The sequence below is a fragment of the Procambarus clarkii genome, chromosome 10, assembly GCF_040958095.1.
Source record: "Procambarus clarkii isolate CNS0578487 chromosome 10, FALCON_Pclarkii_2.0, whole genome shotgun sequence".
Lineage (NCBI taxonomy): Eukaryota > Metazoa > Arthropoda > Malacostraca > Decapoda > Cambaridae > Procambarus > Procambarus clarkii.
This window is the reverse complement of record NC_091159.1, coordinates 54,213,272-54,232,321: the sequence shown is the minus strand read 5'-3', so window position 1 is coordinate 54,232,321 and position 19,050 is coordinate 54,213,272. Positions and strand designations below refer to the sequence as shown.

Below are 19,050 nucleotides of genomic sequence, written 5' to 3'. Positions count from 1 at the left end.
TTTGTTTGCAGCAGTTAATGAAATAATTTACCCCCCCCCCCCACCCCACCCCACCCCCAAACCCCCCCCCCCCCCCACCCCCACATCATTGTTTCCCTTAAGGTTTGTTATCTTAGATTTAGCTACTCAGAACGATGAGGTCCATGTAGCACGGGCTATGGCGAGCCCGTAAAGTTCCTTAAGGTGACGTGGTGGTGTTTATACACGCATGAGGTGGTGGGTTATGAGAGGGGTGTGGCCCTGGGGGGCTGGTGGAGGGTCAGGCTTCCTGGCCACAGTGTCAGTATTGAATTATTATTTATTTCCACCACTTTACTGCGTCCTCTGACTACGTGACCAGCACCTCGTACTCACACCTGTCCTCTCTTGTCCTTGTTCTTAACCTCGGTCATATATATATATATATATATATATATATATATATATATATATATATATATATATATATATATATATATATATATATATATATATATATATATATATATATATATATATATGTCGTACCTAGTAGCCAGAACGCACTTCTTGGCATACTATGCAAGGCCCGATAGGTTAGGTTAGGTTAGGTTAGGTTAGGTTAGGTTAGGTTGGGTTGGTTAGGTTAGGTCATATATCTATGTTAGTTTTAACTCAAATTTCAAAAAAATTAACTCATACATAATAAAATGGATACCTTTATCATTTCATAAGAAAAAAATTGAAAAATATATAAATTCAGGAAAACTTGGTTTATTAGGCAAATCGGGCCTTGCATAGTAGGCCAAATACTGCGTTCTGGCTACTAGGTACAACATATGTGTGTATATATATATATATATATATATATATATATATATATATATATATATATATATATGTCGTACCTAGTAGCCAGAACTCACTTCTCAGCCTACTATGCAAGGCCCGATTTGCCTAATAAGCCAAGTTTTCATGAATTAATATATTTTCTCAATTTTTTTTCTTATGAAATGATAAAGCTACCCATTTCATTGTGTATGAAGTCAATTTTTTTTTATTAGAGTTAAAATTAACGTAGATATATGACCGAACCTAACCAACCCTACCTAACCTAACCTAACCTATCTTAATAGGTTAGGTTAGGTTAGGTGGCCGAAAAAGTTAGGTTAGGTTAGGTTAGGTAGGTTAGGTAGTCGAAAAACAATTAATTCATGAAAACTTGGCTTATTAGGCAAATCGGGCCTTGAATAGTAGGCAGAGAAGTGCGTTCTGGCTACTAGGTACGACATATATATATATATATATATATATATATATATATATATATATATATATATATATATATATATATATATATATATATATATATATATATGTGTGTGTGTGTGTGTGTGTGTGTGTGTGTGTGTTTATCAAAAGGTAGAGTCCAGAGGCTTCGGGATAGCCTCAATAGACTTTGCAGGGTAACGGGTGGGGGCTACGTAACTGTCATAGGATAGTCATAGTCGACCCCTTTGTGCCTTATAAAAGGAGTTGGCTCCCATGGCACTGATGAAAGGTGGGTGGCAACCTTGGAATTTATATATACTAGGGACCCTAGTCTGCAGAATGGAGGGCGAGATAGTGGTCAGTGGAAGGGTCCACTAGAAAAACAGAAGCGCACTGACATCGTATCAGGCTTGGATACTGTTTCCCATAATTACAGGTGTATGGAAAGTAGGCTTACAGGTTCCAGTACAAGAAAGGAAATGTCAGCACTGTGAAGAAATGCCAGACACATCACTGGAACATTATCTAGCACAGTACAGAGTTATAAACCAAATATAAGACTTCAGTTGAGATTTAACAGCGCATAAGTATTTGTTAAAAATATTGGCCATAACCTTACTGAAGCCAATATAAGAGTCATAAATACTCATATACGAGCAAAGTAACAAAGAAACTGGAATCAAGTAGCGTTTAGTGGGCCAGCCAGAGGCTTATGGCCCGTGACGGAATATCGCTGCAAACAAAAACAAAAAACATAAATGTTAGGCTTGCACAGGCTTTTTGTTGCCAGATGAATATGATGGGAAACTGACCTGACCAAGAATGTGACGAGCTCCTTCCTCATTCCTCTGAGATTGATCAGATTATGCCTTGCATGGCGTAATCAGATCAAACTTGACCTAACTTGACTAAGAACTTGTTGAGTTCCCACGGATGAGAAGAGAGTTTCTAGGCGGAAAGTTTGCGTGTGCATTTACGACTAGCAACTGACAGTCAGCCAATCGCGCGAAGGCATAAACATAAGACTTACAACGTCACAAGAACAGCCCGTATAGACGGGTTATCCAGGGCCGAGTTTTTTGTCCCCTTCTGTTGGAATTGCTGCGTTGTTGCTTGTGAGAGGGGCTCACCTGGCGGCCGGGTTTTGGTGAGGTGGTTCCCGCCTCCTCAGGCGCTTCAGACGCTTCAGACCTGACTTACCAACCTGTTCTGTTGGAACGCTTCACTGACGCGCCACCGACACACCTCCACCTACACACTACAGCACCACCACCATCATCACAACCACCACACCGCCACCACTGTCACCTCCACCACGTCCACCACCACCACCACCAACACTCTACCACTACTACCATCTCCTCCCCTCTCTACCAACACCACACCTCCCACCACAACCACTACCACCACCTGTACAGGTGGTCAGCAAATGGAATGCACTGAAAGAAGTGTTGGAAGTTAGTTCATTTATTATGCACCCCATACCCATCTTGTGGGCGGTAGTGGAAAGGGTTACAGAGGCACATAATGGGTTCAGGGACTGAACCCCACAATTCATTTAGCTAAGCAAGTTACAATCTTGATGAGCTAGTTACAAAATTCAATGCGCATCGTCACATCATCAATGAGTTCGGGATCGATCACAAGAACAGTTTCTAAATTAAGCAACTGACATATGTGGAGAGCCTAGTGTCACAATTGATATGTTTGTCCTGCACACCGCCCCCCATCCAGTGAGCAGCGGTGGATAGGTTACAATCACTTAGTTACTACCTACAGTCAGCAAACTGGGGATATTTGGCTAAAATTTCAGGTAGCAGATCATATTGAATGAAATATTTACACATATTTGGAAAATTGCTTATAGAATTGTCTCTGAATTCACGTATCTTTTCGCACTCCATCACAGAGTGACGGAGAGTGTGCGGATAATTTTGTTGACACAGTTTACATTTGGTCAGGTGTAGACCTGACCAAATTATCAGCAGATAATGAGAATTTCCAGAGATACTTGTAACAGAGTCTAAGCCGAGCAGTAGTAATATCTAGACGTCTGCTGATTTTATTGGATGATCCATAGATGTGTGGCTCCTCTTGCATGATAGTATGATGATAGATGGAATTACTGGTGTCGCTTTCACTTTGCCTCAGATCTACAAGATCTACAAGATCTGTAAAATCCACCTCCATCCACAATTTCACGGCCAAACTCATCTAAGAACCTGAATGTTAAGTATAAAAAAATGACCATCAAAGCTAGAAGGCGCGGCATAATTAACTATACCAACTCCAGATAGCCGCTTTATTTACTGTTTGTGGCTGTAGGATCGAGCTGTTAGCTCTTGGACCCCGCCTTTCTTATCGTCAGGACTAATGCGCTGACTCCCGACCTATGGTTCTCTTATCATATCTGTGTCTATAAAAGATAATGTCTGTCTGTTCGAGGTTAGAGACCATGGTCTCACCAAACTTTTCAGAGTGATTCTTAGGTTGTTCAGGATGGTCATAGGCGGGTCGGGGTCAACCCCCAAGCCCCCGGTTTTGCAGGAAATAACAATTGATACCAATTTCCAATCTCGCTAAATACGAAACTCCATCATCGCTGCTATTCTTCCAGCACATTGTTTTCAACGTGGCAATTAAATGTTAATTTGCCTTAAGTAGTTCAATTAATGATGAAGACATTGTGTAGTAAAAATGGTCTACTCCTACTCATCGTACTCATGAGTAGATGTTGGTGTGTGAAAGTGTAAGTGGACATGTTTTATGTGTGTGTCTGTGTGTGGATCCTTCACTCTGCGTGTGTATGTATATGTGTTTTGTATACACACGTGTGGGAGTACGTGAGGTCACTCAATGCCGTGTGAGGCAGGTGTGGTGATGTCACCCTCACCTTCATCTTCCTGGAGAAGGTCGACAAGCTGAAGGTGACTCTGCCGACTTGCATATTTCAAGGGGAAGGTTACCATTGGCAACCACACAACCAGCCTGCAATTTCACTCTAATTGGTTCCCAATTCGATGGTTTTTTCTGGATTCTCATTTATCCTGGAAGTGGCCAAGACAACCCAAGCCATAATCAAGAAAAGATGTACAGGTTTCGTACGCAGGCCCTTTCTAGGCTCTTAAACACTAATGTCAGTCTTTCCTCCCTTCCCCAGGAGCTCCTGCGACGCCTGTTCTCGCTGTGGGACGTCCGAGGCGACGGGGTTCTGCCGCAGGAGGAGTGGGTCGACCACCTCAAGTGTTCCACCAGGTAGGTATCCTCTTCAGGAGGCATGGGGACATGATTAGACAGTGGACAGGGTGTGGGGACATGATTAGACAGTGGGGCAGGGTGTGGGGACATGATTAGACAGTGGGCAGGGTGTGGGGGCATGATTAGACAGTGGGCAGGGTGAGGGGACATGATTAGACAGTGGGCAGGGTGTGGGGACATGATTAGACATTGCAACTGGGTGTGGGGACATGATTAGACAGTGGGCATGGTGTGGGGACATGATTAGACATTGGAACAGGGTGTGGGGACATGATTAGACAGTGGGCAGGGTGTGGGGGCATGATTAAACAGTGAGGCAGGGTGAGGGGACATGATTAGACAGTGGGCAGGGTGTGGGGCCATGATTAGACAGAGAGGCAGGGTGTGGGGACATGATTAGACAGTGGGCAGGGTGTGGGGGCATGATTAGACAGTGAGGCAGGGTGTGGGGACATGATTAGACAGTGGAGCAGGGTGAGGGGGCATGATTAGACAGTGGGCAGGGTGTGGGGACATGATTAGACAGTGGGCAGGGTGTGGGGGCATGATTAGACAGTGGGGCAGGGTGTGGGGACATGATTAGACAGTGGGCAGGGTGTGGGGACATGATTAGACAGTGAGGCAGGGTGTGGGGACATGATTAGACAGTGAGGAAGGGTGTGGGGACATGATTAGACAGTGAGGCAGGGTGTAGGGACATGATTAGACAGTGGGGCAGGGTGAGGGGACATGATTAGACAGTGAGGCAGGGTGTGGGGACATGACTAGACATTGGGCAGGGTGTGGGGACATGATTAGACAGTGAGGCAGGGTGAGGGGACATGATTAGACAGTGAGGCAGGGTGTAGGGACATGATTAGACAGTGAGGCAGGGTGTGGGGGCATGATTAGACAGTGGGCAGGGTGTGGGGACATGATTAGACAGTGAGGCAGGGTGAGGGGACATGATTAGACAGTGGGCAGGGTGTGGGGACTTGATTAGACATTGGAGCAGGGTGTGGGGACATGATTAGACAGTGGGCAGGGTGTGGGGACATGATTAGACAGTGGGCAGGGTGTGGGGACATGATTAGACAGTGGTCAGGGTGTGGGGACATGATTAGACAGTGGGCAGGGTGTGGGGACATGATTAGACAGTGAGGCAGGGTGTGGGGACATGATTAGACAGTGGGCAGGGTGTGGGGACATGATTAGACAGTGAGGCAGGGTGTGGGGACATGATTAGACAGTGGAGCAGGGTGAGGGGGCATGATTAGACAGTGAGGCAGGTTGTGGGGGCATGATTAGACAGTGGGCAGGGTGTGGGGGCATGATTAGACAGTGAGGCAGGGTGTGGGGGCATGATTAAACAGTGAGGCAGGGTGAGGGGACATGATTAGACAGTGGGCAGGGTGTGGGGACATGATTAGACAGTGGTCAGGGTGTGGGGACATGATTAGACAGTGGGCAGGGTGTGGGGACATGATTAGACAGTGAGGCAGGGTGAGGGGACATGATTAGACAGTGGGCAGGGTGTGGGGACATGATTAGACAGTGAGGCAGGGTGTGGGGACATGATTAGACAGTGGAGCAGGGTGAGGGGGCATGATTAGACAGTGAGGCAGGTTGTGGGGGCATGATTAGACAGTGAGGCAGGGTGTGGGGACATGATTAGACAGTGGGTAGGGTGTGGGGACATGATTAGACAGTGGGCAGGGTGTAGGGACATGATTAGACAGTGGGTAGGGTGAGGGAACATGATTAGACAGTGGGGCAGGGTGAGGGGGACATGATTAGACAGTGAGGCAGGGTGTGGGGACATGATTAGACAGTGAGGAAGGGTGAGGGGACATGATTAGACAGTGAGGCAGGGTGTAGGGACATGATTAGACAGTGGGGCAGGGTGAGGGGACATGATTAGACAGTGAGGCAGGGGTGTGGGGACATGACTAGACATTGGGCAGGGTGTGGGGACATGATTAGACAGTGAGGCAGGGTGAGGGGACATGATTAGACAGTGGGCAGGGTGTGGGGACATGATTAGACAGTGAGGCAGGGTGAGGGGACATGATTAGACAGTGAGGCAGGGTGTGGGGACATGATTAGACAGTGAGGCAGGGTGAGGGGACATGATTAGACAGTGAGGCAGGGTGAGGGGACATGATTAGACAGTGAGGCAGGGTTTAGGGACATGATTAGACAGTGAGGCAGGGTGTAGGGACATGATTAGACAGTGGGGCAGGGTGTGGGGACATGATTAGACAGTGAGGCAGGGTGTGGGGACATGATTAGACAGTGAGGTAGGGTGAGGGGACATGATTAGACAGTGTGGCAGGGTGAGGGAACATGATTAGACAGTGGGGCAGGGTGTGGGGGCATGATTAGACAGTGGGCAGGGTGTGGGGGCATGATTAGACAGTGGGTAGGGTGAGGGAACATGATTAGACAGTGGGGCAGGGTGTGAGGGCATGATTAGACAGTGGGGCAGGGTGTGGGGACATGATTAGACAGTGGGTAGGGTGAGGGAACATGATTAGACAGTGGGGCAGGCTGTGGGGGCATGATTAGACAGTGGGCAGGGTGTGGGGACATGATTAGACAGTGAGGCAGGGTGTGGGGACATGATTAGACAGTGAGGTAGGGTGAGGGGACATGATTAGACAGTGTGGCAGGGTGTGGGGACGTGATTAGACAGTGAGGCAGGGTGTGGAGACATGATTAGACAGTGAGGTAGGGTGAGGGAACATGATTAGACAGTGGACAGGGTGTGGGGACACTATACTGACAGATGATTGGTCAGTATAGACTACTGTGGTGATCATAATAACCCCCAAGAGGTTGATGGGCTCTAAACCCAATAGCAAAACAACTCGCCAATCTTCAGGGCTGGAACACAACCACTGTGGAAATAATCAAAACAAACACGACACATATTAAATCAACACCAAAACATCTGAAAACTTCTCTATCATCGCCCCCTCATATACCCCCTTAACCAGCGTTCAGGAAACGCAGTCAATCACTCCCTTAAATGATAGTTCGTTCGCCAGCCACAACAAGGTCCCGGGTGCCCTGGAATATTTACCACCTTCCCTCCCCTGTGTTTTCTGATGCCCCGAACCCCGACTCCACTGAGCATTCCTTGTGTTTTGGTGGCGGGGGGAGTGGACGCTGGGGCCAGGCTCTCGGAAAATGTGTTTTTGTGGTCCATTTTGAAAGCCTTTTGGGACAAAGTGAGGCGAGGAGGAGGTTAATGAGCTGGACACTCGCTGGCTAACTAGCCGTACGCTACTGTGGACGGCGAGTATTACAGCCAAGCTAACCGGACTATCATCGTTCAGTCAGTTCACTTATGATCAAGTTTCTACGGGCGGCTCTGAACTAGTGTCAGATGGGGACGAGTGATGCTACTGTCGCTGGAAGACGTAAATTCATGTGTACGAATATGAGCATAAAAGTGAAACCTAGGAACGAATTTAGGAAGTTTCAAGAGCACGATCTACGCGGGTTGAGGGCTCGGGTATCGAGAGGTTAAGCTCTGGGGTGATGAACGCGGAGGAATCTCTGAGTTGTAGAAAGAAATTTTCCGGCGAGACAGCAAGACTCGCCATGGGGAGGTTGTTTCGTGGCTGGGTGAAGACGTTCCTCGACCGCTTCTATGGAGAACGTTTCTGGTCTGAAGATTATTTTGATGATTTCAAGGATGAGTAAGTTCCTCTTCTTTGTTTTTGTTTTTAATGTATAATATGATTTTTTGAGTTCATGATTGGATAGGTTCTGCAGTCGGCAGGTCTTTTAGGTGTTCTAATTTCTAAAATAGGTTAATTTCTTTTCTTTTTTTTTATATACTCGCGGCCCGTCCACAGGCTAGGCTCGTTCAAGTGGCGGCCGACACAAAAGACGCATTCATCAATTTTATCGTAGAATTTTACATTGAGAATCTGCATCTTTTCATATATAAACTTATTTTATTTCTTGGACTAGATTTTGTTGAATAAATAGGCCTAGCTCGGGTTAGGGGTTTAGGTTGTGTTGACATTTATTTACAGTCACAGTAATTTGGTGAAGCATTTAGAGGTCTGGTTCGAAGAACTATTTAGAAAATGCTGGACGTAGTGAGTCACGTGAGCCAGAGGTAACCCGTCCTCGTCAACAAAGGCCAAATGCTTGTTAATCCAGCCACCAAAACCCCTGTTTATGTATAACACGCTAGGCTCGTTACAGCGGCGGCTGTCCCCACAAGACGCATTCATTAATTTACCACTATTAAAAATTGATGTGTTCTCATATATGTTATTATATATGTGTATATTTAGGCACAGGTTAGGTTAGGTGTTTAGGTTCTGTTGGCGATTATTTGTGTTTTGAAGTATGTGGGTGAAGCATTTACAGCGTTGTTTCGAACAGAGGACGTCAGCGAAGCACTGTTCGAGGAATGATCGAACGTTTGAATTGAGTCGTGTTTAAATCATTTTTAATTCATAAACATGGCGTTTGGCGGCTGGATTAACGAACTTGGATCTTTGTATGCGAGGATAGGCTGAGCATTTGGCCTTTGTTGATAAGGACGAGCTGATGAAAAAAGATTAACACATGACTCGACCTCTGCTCGAATCTTAGCTCTGTACTTAAAATACAAATAATCGCCAACAGAACCTAAACACCTAACCAAACCTACGCTTAACTATACTTAAAAATTTAATATATAATAATATTAACTTATATATTAGAACAAACCAATTTTTAATACTGTTAAGTGATGAATGCGACTTGGGGGGGGGGGGGGGACGTAAGCTGCTGTAACGACCCTGGCTTGAGGACAGGTTGTCAAATCGCACTGTTAAATGCGTTACACAAGTGCCACAAACATGAATAAATGCCAAAAGAACCTAACCTACACCTAACCTAACCTAACCTAACCTAACCTAACCTAACCTAACCTAACCTAACCTAACCTACACCTAACTGTCCGCTAAATTCTAATGTATAATACTAGATGTAACCGGCGGAGCCCAGGTCTATCCGGTGCCCAGATCTTGCTAGATCTTGCTCACACACCTTCCTAATCATGCTTGAATTTACCTAAAGGCCACTATATCTCTAGTGGCTTCGACGAGGACAGGAAGCCAGGGGCTTGTCAAAGATCTCATTTGTCCTCATGATTTTATCCAGCTGGATTTTAATTTTCGGCGGAATTTTGGCAGTTACGGCTGCGGCGGGTAGGCAGTTCCGTGGGTTTATAACCCTGTGGGTGAAAAAGCATCTGTTTTCTGTCCTTCATTGTGGCTTGTTCAGCGTGAAACCGTTGCTCCTTGTTTGTGTTACATCTGACCTTTTGAAGAAGTTGTCAGGATCACAGGGTATCATATTGTAGCAATAAATCTCTGTGTTAGCCCTAGTTCTTATGTATTTTATTGCTGTGTGCCACACTTTGTTAAAAGATTTGTATATATTTCTGAGCACTGTTATATTGCTTATTTTTCGTCAGAGTATTGGCTATATGTTCATAGATCAGGGCTATAGCTGTATGGACTTCTATGTAAATTCTAAATTCTAAACCCATGTTGTCTGGTGAACTTCTGTTCCATGTTGTCTAGTGAACTTTTGTTCCATGTTGTCTGGTGAACTTCTGTTCCATGTTGTCTGGTGAACTTCTGTTCCTCTTTCAGGTACTTCACATGTCTATGGCTGATTATTTTTTTTCGTATATTTTGCCTGGAACCTTGAGAAGGGAAATTAGTCTGTAATTTTCTGTTGAGTTGGGAGGTTTTTCCCGGTTTAGGAATAAATGGAATAGTGTCATTTTTTTAAGTATGTGGGGAATAGTCCGGATGCAAGAGCTGCATTAATATTCGTGTATATTGGTGGATTTCAGTCATCAGAAAATTAGATAGGCGCTTTCTTGGGGGGGTCATTAGGCCTTCTGCAGTTACATTTATTCTTATGTTCTTATTTAAGATAACAAAAAAGTTCATCATAATAGACAATTTCAGTTTTCGTAGAATAAACTGGATTGTGAAAACAGATAATTCCGATGCAGAGAATTTCATGGTCATCTACAATTGCCTCAATCCTACAACTAGCCTAATTTATGAAGCAACACGCAACAGCAAATGTTCCTGATTTGTGCCTAGTCAACAAAACACGCAATTGACGATGACAAAGTAGGGGAAATTTGTTGGGGAATATCAGCCATAACGAAATTTACACTTAAAGCATTAGATGACTTGAAAGAGAGGGGGAAAGTACCGTCAGCTCCCATAATTCCATGGAGCAGATTATACAGAGTTGGGAGAGGACTTAATTGTGATTGAGCAACCTCAGCCCGTGATCAGACTCCGATATCTTAACAAAATAACAGTTGCAACACGATATATATATATTAAATCGTGTGATATATCATGTGGGAAGATTTCAGCCTCCTGGAGAATGAATATATCTTTACAATTTGAAATTTAGATCTAGTTCCTTATGTGGGAAGCCTCTGTCCTGTGAAGCAGTGAAGATGAGTGAGCATCATCACTGTCCTCTGCAGCGGTGACTGACCAACACTGTCCTGTGTAGCAGTGAACATGAGCAGAACTCTCTCCTCTTGACTGTGAATGGGAACCGCATCGTCACCATGATAAAGCAAATTACAATATTTTTCAATAAAGATGGATGACTCGGCGATTAAAGTTTTTATTGTACAATTATTACATGGGACACACACAAGTGAGGTCTAGAGAAGACCAGTAGGTGGGGAGGGGGGGGGGCGAGAAAAAAGAATAATAATCATAGAAATAAGGAAAGCTGAGAGAGAGAGAGAGAATCTAGAGATTAGGGAGCTTGAGGCAACAACAGTGGCTTACCATAGACATTTCCCGCTATGCCCACAACACTTATGGGAGAGACTTGTGTAAATCTCCTACACGTCACGTCAGTTGGCTTCATTTTCAAGAAGTTGACAATATTGTAAATACATTTATTTAATTTAAGCGAAAGTATAGAAAACTAATTTTATAGCTAGATGAGTTTCATTTATTTATTATGCACTCCGTCAGACCTATTTTTTTTTTTCAAAAATTACTGAAAAGCTCTGCCTCTTTAGTCCCGCCTCTCAACTGTCAATCAACTGATGTACAAATTCCTGAGCCTATTGGGATCTATCATATTTACATTTGAAACTGTGTATGGAGTCAGCCTCCACCACATCACTGCCTAATGCATTCCATTTGTCAACTACTCCAGCACTAAAAAAAAATTATAATGTCTCTATGGCTCATTTGGACACTCAATTTTCACCTGTGACCTCTAGTGCGTGTCTTTTGTGTTAGTGTCTCTATCTACCCTATCAATTCCTTTGAGAATTTTATATGTGGTGATCATGTCCCGCTTAACTCTTGTCTTCCAGTGAGGTGAAGTTTAATTCCCGTAGTCTCTCCTCGTAGCTCATACACTTCAATTCGGGTACTAGTCTGGTGGTAAACCTTTGAACATTCTCCAGTTAAATCTTATGCTTGACTAGATATGGACACCATGCTGGAGCTGCATACTCCAGGATTGGTCTGACATATGTGGAATACAAAGTTCTGAATGATTCCTTACACAAGTTTTTAAAGACCGTTCTCATGTTGGCCAACCTGGCATATGCCGCTGATGTTATCCTCTTGATATCTGTATGTGACCTTAGAGGGAGGCTGGACAGGAAAATTGAACATGGACTTAGTAATTATATATCATCCACACAAGCTGAACTGCAGGCCATTCTGGCTGGTTTGGAGGCAGTATGTCAAGCTGAAAAGATGTGTTTATATTTGTCGATAGCCGAGGAGCACTTGATTCCTTAAACAGTCGATTTTTTCATGTCCATAGTTGAGGATTATAAGAAAGGGAAAAATGAGATACAGCTGAAAGGTCACAAAGTGAAATTTATGTGGAATTCATCACATGTTGGACTAGTGCTCAACGAGGTGGCGGATGACTTGGCCAAACACGCCCCATCAACACCACAAGTTGACATTGAATGTGTTTTCACAATGAGACAAATAAGAAGCAAAAATAGAACTATTCAGGCACAGTCAGAAGTGGCGAGGAGAGGTATAATGTATGAGGGAAGCCAACCCAGGCAACACTACATGTATGTGAGTAAAAAAAAACACCAACATTTCAATTATGGTAAAAGGAGAAATGCTTGAAGTGACTCTGTACACATGCGGCTTAGGCTACGGTACAAATATTACTGTTCATAATAATGACACCAAGTGTAAATTATGTGGTATATTAAGGTCTCACACTATCACCCATTATGTTCTTGATTGCCCGTTGATTAATGTATACAGAACCACTGAGATAAAGACTGTTCCTGAACAAATAACCTGGATGTGTCACAACGGAAAGTTTGGTGATATTCTTCAGATATATGAATTTTGCACCAAGATTGTAACCTTTTGTTGAATTGTCTCAATGCCTATTGCAAATTGTCTATATACCTAGTCATACAAGTATTTGTGTGTACGTTTGGTAACATACTGCATGTGTAAGGGAAGAAATGTATATGTTCATCACTCAGAATGTTTGGTAATGTTTATTGTTTGAGATGTGTGTTTATATAGATATATGAACGCGTTGTACTGAACGGGGGTGAGAAGAGCTTGAGCATTTGTGTGTATTTTTACCTCAATAAACTTATTTGAATTTGAATTTGAATACAGAGAGGTGGGCGCCAGGGAGTGGGCGGAGCTGCTGGAGGTGTTGGCGTACGTGGTGTGTGGCGAGGACGGCGAAGTCACTGAGGACCTCTTCACCACCATCCTCACCTCCAGGGGGGTAAGTTCTGTCCTGCCAGGGGGGGGGGGTAAGTTATGGCCTGCCAGAAGAGGGGGGAAAAGTTCTGGCCTGCAAGAAGAGGGGGATAAGTTGTGGCCTGCCAGAAGAGGGGGGATAAGTTGTGGCCTGCCAGAGGAAATGGGGATAAGTTCTGGCCTGCCAGAGGAGGGGGGATAAGTTCTGGCCTGCCAGAGAAGGGGGGATAAGTTCTGGCCTGCCAGAGGAAATGGGGATAAATTCTGGCCTGCCAGAGGAGGGGGGATAAGTTCTGGCCTGCCAGAGGAGGGGGGATAAGTTCTGGCCTGCCAGAGGAGGGGGGGATAAGTTCTGGCCTGCCAGAGGAGGGGGGGATAAGTTCTGGCCTGCCAGAGGAGGGGGGGATAAGTTCTGGCCTGCCAGAGGAGGGGGGGATAAGTTCTGGCCTGCCAGAGGAGGGGGGGATAAGTTGTGGCCTGCCAGAGGAGGGGGGATAAGTTCTGGCCTGCCAGAAGAGGGGGGGATAAGTTCTGGCCTGCCAGAGGAAGTGGGGATAAGTATTGAACTGCCAGAGGAGGGGGGGATAAGTTCTGGCCTGCCAGAAGAGGGGGGATAAGTTGTGGCCTGCCAGAAGAGGGGGGGATAAGTTGTGGCCTGCCAGAGGAGGGGGGATAAGTTCTGGCCTGCCAGAAGAGGGGGGGATAAGTTCTGGCCTGCCAGAGGAAGTGGGGATAAGTATTGAACTGCCAGAGGAGGGGGGGATAAGTTCTGGCCTGCCAGAAGAGGGGGATAAGTTCTGGCCTGCCAGAAGAGGGGGGATAAGTTGTGGCCTGCCAGAGGAAGGGGGGATAAGTTCTGGCCTGCCAGAAGAGGGGGGGATAAGTACTGGCCTGCCAGAGGAAGTGGGGATAAGTATTGAACTGCCAGAGGAGGGGGGGATAAGTTCTGGCCTGCCAGAAGAGGGGGGATAAGTTCTGGCCTGCCAGAGGAGGGGGGGATAAGTTCTGGCCTGCCAGAGGAGGGGGGATAAGTTCTGGCCTGCCACAGGGGTTGGGGGAGGCGGTAAGTTCTGAGCTGGTAGACTTTATTAATTGTGGGGAATTCTTAAGATAAAATAATTATACGATTTATTGTATTAAGGTGAGGGAGGGGATGTGTAATTATCATTAACTCTTTATATTCTTATTTTTGCGTGGCGTCCGTCCGTACAGGTGTTGGAGAAGCTCTTCCGTCTGATCAACAAGGAGGGAGATGGGCTGGTGAGTCGCCAGGACATCATGGACTTCATAGCTAACCTCACCTATGCCCGGTAAGTACCCACCCCCTTACTCACCTGTTATTACTCTATTCTTACTCACCAGTCTCGGTTATTACACGTCCTCCTCCACCTTCACCGTCTTAGCACAAGGGCCAAGGGGACCTCCCTACCACTAAATGGGCCCCCACATCGCCGTGAGAGGGCCCTCCCCCTACACAAGTGTCCCACAGTGTGGTGAATTCGTTCTGGCAGCAGGTTTGTAGGGCCCAGAACACAGCTGTGGTTTAAAAGCCTGTGTTAGCCCTCCATCACACACCATCTGGTCACCACTTGGTCCGGGAGACATCTCCCGTCACGCAGGGTGCAGTCGCGCCTCCACAGATCTCCAGTATCAGCTCTTGATACTGGTAATGGCTCAAAAGGGCCACCACTTACGGGCTATTCATGCCCGTGCCACCTCTTGGGTGGCTTAATCTTCATCAATCAATCTCCATCACAGCAACTTGGGGCACTCTGTCCTCTACCCCAGTGACAACCTTGACAAAACTGTACTCCTTTAGAGTAGGTTTACGCATTTAATTTAGTTAAATGCATAAGCCTTACCTCGGGAGAGACAATACGTAGCCTTTACCGGTTTCTCGGTAACTTGGAGAAGAGTGTCTTTATCTTCCTTTAGTCATTTTATGCTCGTATTAATATCTTGGATGACGTCTAAACATTTTACTGTTTTGCGCCACAGATGGTGGTATATAGTCCTCCAGGCTTGGTGCTTTCTTCTGGTTGTTCGTAGACATGATGGAAACAAATGAGCCTTTCCCAAGATCGTGCACCCGCTACACGTGCCCAATCTCCTCTTCCTCTTCTGGCCCACGGTCCTGGGGCACTGTCCACGGTCCTGGGGCACTGTCCACGGTCCTGGGGCACTGTCCACGGTCCTGGGGGCACGGTCCACGGTCCTGAGACATGGTCCACGGCTCTGGTCCACGGTCCTGGGGCACTGTCCACGGTCCTCGAGCACTGTCCATGGTCCTGGGGGCACGGTCCACGGTCCTCGAGCACTGTCCATGGTCCTGGGGGCACGGTCCACGGTCCTGAGACATGGTCCACGGTCCTGGGACACGGTCCACGGTCTTGGGGGCACGGTCCACGGTCCTCGAGCACTGTCCATGGTCCTGGGGGCACGGTCCACGGTCCTGGGGGCACGGTCCACGGTCCTCGAGCACTGTCCATGGTCCTGGGGGCACGGTCCACGGTCCTGGGACACGGTCCACGGTCCTCGAGCACTGTCCACGGTCCTGGGGACACGGTCCACGGTCCTGGGGCACTGTCCACGGTCCTCGAGCACTGTCCATGGTCCTGGGGGCACGGTCCACGGTCCTCGAGCACTGTCCATGGTCCTGGGGGCACGGTCCACGGTCCTCGAGCACTGTCCATGGTCCTGGGCCACGGTCCACGGTCTTGGAACACCTCCAAGCACCCAACCCACAGACGCCTTCAAATCTACACTCCACTAACCTGCATTATTGAACCCTTTACTCCACAGTCCGCGGACGGGCTTCACGAGGGAGAACCTCGAGTGGTTGGAGCAGCTTTTCCGCCAGGCCCTGGGGCACAAACAAGAACTCTCCTTCGATGACTTCAAGAAGATCGTCCACTCTCGCAACGTGAGTACCGGGGGGGGGGGCCGAGTGAAACTAGTAGTACTGGTAGTAGCTGTAGTACTTTTACTAGTAGTAATAGTTGAGGTAATATAGTACTAGTAGTTGTATATTTAGATTTTCACATTTTATAAATATAAATCTCTATATTTAGATTTCGTATTTGGCCTAGGAACTATACTAGAAATATGTCCATAAATTATGGCGCGGGGACAATTGGTCGTGTCTGAACAAAACTGCTAATTTGCAATACATCTGCAAGGAGTTGGTAGCACTAGCAGCAGCTGTAATGGCTGACAGGTTAGGTTACGTATTTTGGTTCTGATGGCGATTATATACATATAACACTGCGCACTTGAGGCAATTGTTTCTTAATGTTATTTTGTCTGTTCTGTTGTTCTTTATTGTTCTGCTTTCACTTCTTCTATAATGTTATTTGTTTTATTCTCAGTTGTTCTTTAGTGTTGTGTTCTTAGTTGTGCTTTCATGTTATATTATTTACCGAGTTCTTTTGCTACATATTATTTCTGGCTTGGCACTTTCTTTTAAAAATTACTTACGTATTCCGTTCACAATTGTTCTTAATGCCATTTTTACCGATTTCATTTCTTTAATGCTATTCGTTATGTTCTTAGTTGTTCTTTAATGCAATTTTTGTCTGTTTACAATTGTTCTTCAGCGCTATTGGTTCCGTTCTCAGTACATATCTTATATATGTGCAGAAAAAATTTCTTAGTCACCCCTTGCCGTTCTTTGCCGGTTTCTGGTGCTGTATTCACCTAGATGTGCTTGTGAGGGTTGAGCTCCGCCCGCCTCTCAACTGTCAATCAATCAACTGTTTCTAACTACTGTGGTCTGTCCTACACAGTCGTTCTTCGCCGAGCGAGTCTTCCAGATCTTCGACCGTGACAACAGCGGCACGGTGTCGCTCGCAGAGTTCCTGGACGCCATGCATCAGTTCGCGGGAAAGTCCCCCAACGACAAGATTAAGTTCCTCTTCAGAGTCTATGATCTTGATGGTAAGTTAAGAGCAGATAAACTCTTTTGAAGAGAAAAGTTCAGGTTAGAGTTCCTCTTTAAGAGTCATTGTTCACTCACTCATTAGGCTATTTTTGTTTGTATTAATAATGTTGCCTTAGTGCGTGATGGATTTTGAAGATCATGCACTCTAAGGCATCTTGGTTCACTGCGTGCAGGCGACGGGCTGATCCAGCAGAGCGAGCTGCAGAAGGTGATGAAGGCGTGCATGGAGGAAAACGGGATGAAGTTTAGCGACGAGCAGATCGAGGACCTGACGCTGGCAATGTTCGAAGACGCCGACACCCAGAACACGGGAGCCATCACCTACGAGTCCCTCAAGGCTCAGCTGGAGAAGCACGACGGGCTCCTTGAGAACCTCTCCATCAGGTGCGTCCTGGTTAGGTTAAAGTCTATGGTTGTTGGGAGGCCAACACCGACCTTCCTTATTATCCGACACATACCCTCCACATACCCGCCACATACTCACCCACCTTTTCCCCACAGCATCGACCGGTGGCTGGTGCCCCCAGACCTGGGCACTAACAAGGAGACCTTCTCGCAGAAGCTGGCCAAGCTGAAGCCCTACCAGCTCTCAATTCCTTACGCCAAGAACAACTACGTCTACCTCACCTTCCTCTTTATATACCTTGCCATCAACGTGTGCCTCTTCGCCACGCGAGCCTACGAGTATTGGAACAACAACACCTACACCATATTAGCCAGGGCGTGTGGTAAGGGTCTTGTTCTCCTCGACTGGTAATTATGTAGTTCAAAGAGGCAATGTTGATGAGATTTACGTGTGTGTGTGGATTGATAGGCGTTTTTTTTGTAATTGGTTGATGACTTTATTAGGGGAACTAAAGTTTATTTCACTGGAGTTTGGACTTGCATATAAAGATTAAATGATAAAATGCATGAAATCCTTGCATTGTATCTGTATTTCGCTTCTAGTCGATAAATGATATACAGTACGAGACTAATTAATAAGCTGTGTAATGTGAAGGCTAATGAACATTAGTCTGAAGACTAATAAACATCGAGGCCGATGCATAGAACACGTCGTATCTTTACCGAACACCCAGCACTCGCACGATGTAAAACCTTGTGGTTACATGTATTAATAATCATTATTTAGGGAAAAGTACATGCATATAAAATGAATTGCAAGCAGTGCTGGATTTCTAGACGGAGCTAGAGTATACTATGCCTAAAGTCACTAATACGCATTGTGTGCATAATGGGTTATCTTGAGATGATTTCGGGGCCTTAGTGTCCCCGCGGCCCGGTCCTCGACCAGGCCTCCACCCCACAGGAAGCAGCCCGTGACACCTGACTAACTCCCAGGTACCTATTTACTGCTAGATAACAGAACAGGGTAGTTGGGTAGGGTGGGTAGGTCGATTCCGTTACAAAAAATAAATACGACGTATTAGCTCTGCGACAACTCCGTTTCCACAGCTGTTGCTAAACTCTCTCACTCACTCCCTCCTTCCCTCCCGACCCTCAGGTCAGTGTCTCAACTTCAACTGCATGTTCATCTTGGTGTTCGTGCTGCGTCAGTCCATCACCTACCTTCGCTCCGTGGGTGCCATCAGCTTCCTGCCTCTGGACCAGCACCTCTACCTCCACAAGCTGTGTGGCTGGCTCATCTTCATCTACTCCGTCGTCCACACCGTCATGCATCTCATCAACTTCTGTGAGTGCTTCCTGGAGTGTGTGGGGGGGGGGAGGAGGGGGAGGTGGATGGTCAGTTCGTACACGCAGGTTTTTGTACGTAGCTTGACTGTTGCTTGTTAACATTGTATATATATATCTCGTTATATTAAGAGCAGGTTATGGTTAGCCTAGCTTAGGTTGTAGGTC

At 46.1% G+C, this 19,050-nt stretch overlaps 1 protein-coding gene across 1 annotated transcript in view; it reads left to right on the top strand.

The window, feature by feature from the left end:
- LOC123774752 (NADPH oxidase 5) overlaps nt 1-19,050 on the top strand; it is a 44,935-nt gene that overhangs the window by 4,271 nt on the left and 21,614 nt on the right. The window contains 8 exon segments of the mRNA XM_045769316.2: nt 4,391-4,485; nt 13,161-13,275; nt 14,463-14,560; nt 16,053-16,173; nt 17,036-17,186; nt 17,364-17,574; nt 17,692-17,918; nt 18,695-18,883. Coding sequence (XP_045625272.2) covers nt 4,391-4,485; nt 13,161-13,275; nt 14,463-14,560; nt 16,053-16,173; nt 17,036-17,186; nt 17,364-17,574; nt 17,692-17,918; nt 18,695-18,883 — 1,207 coding nt within the window.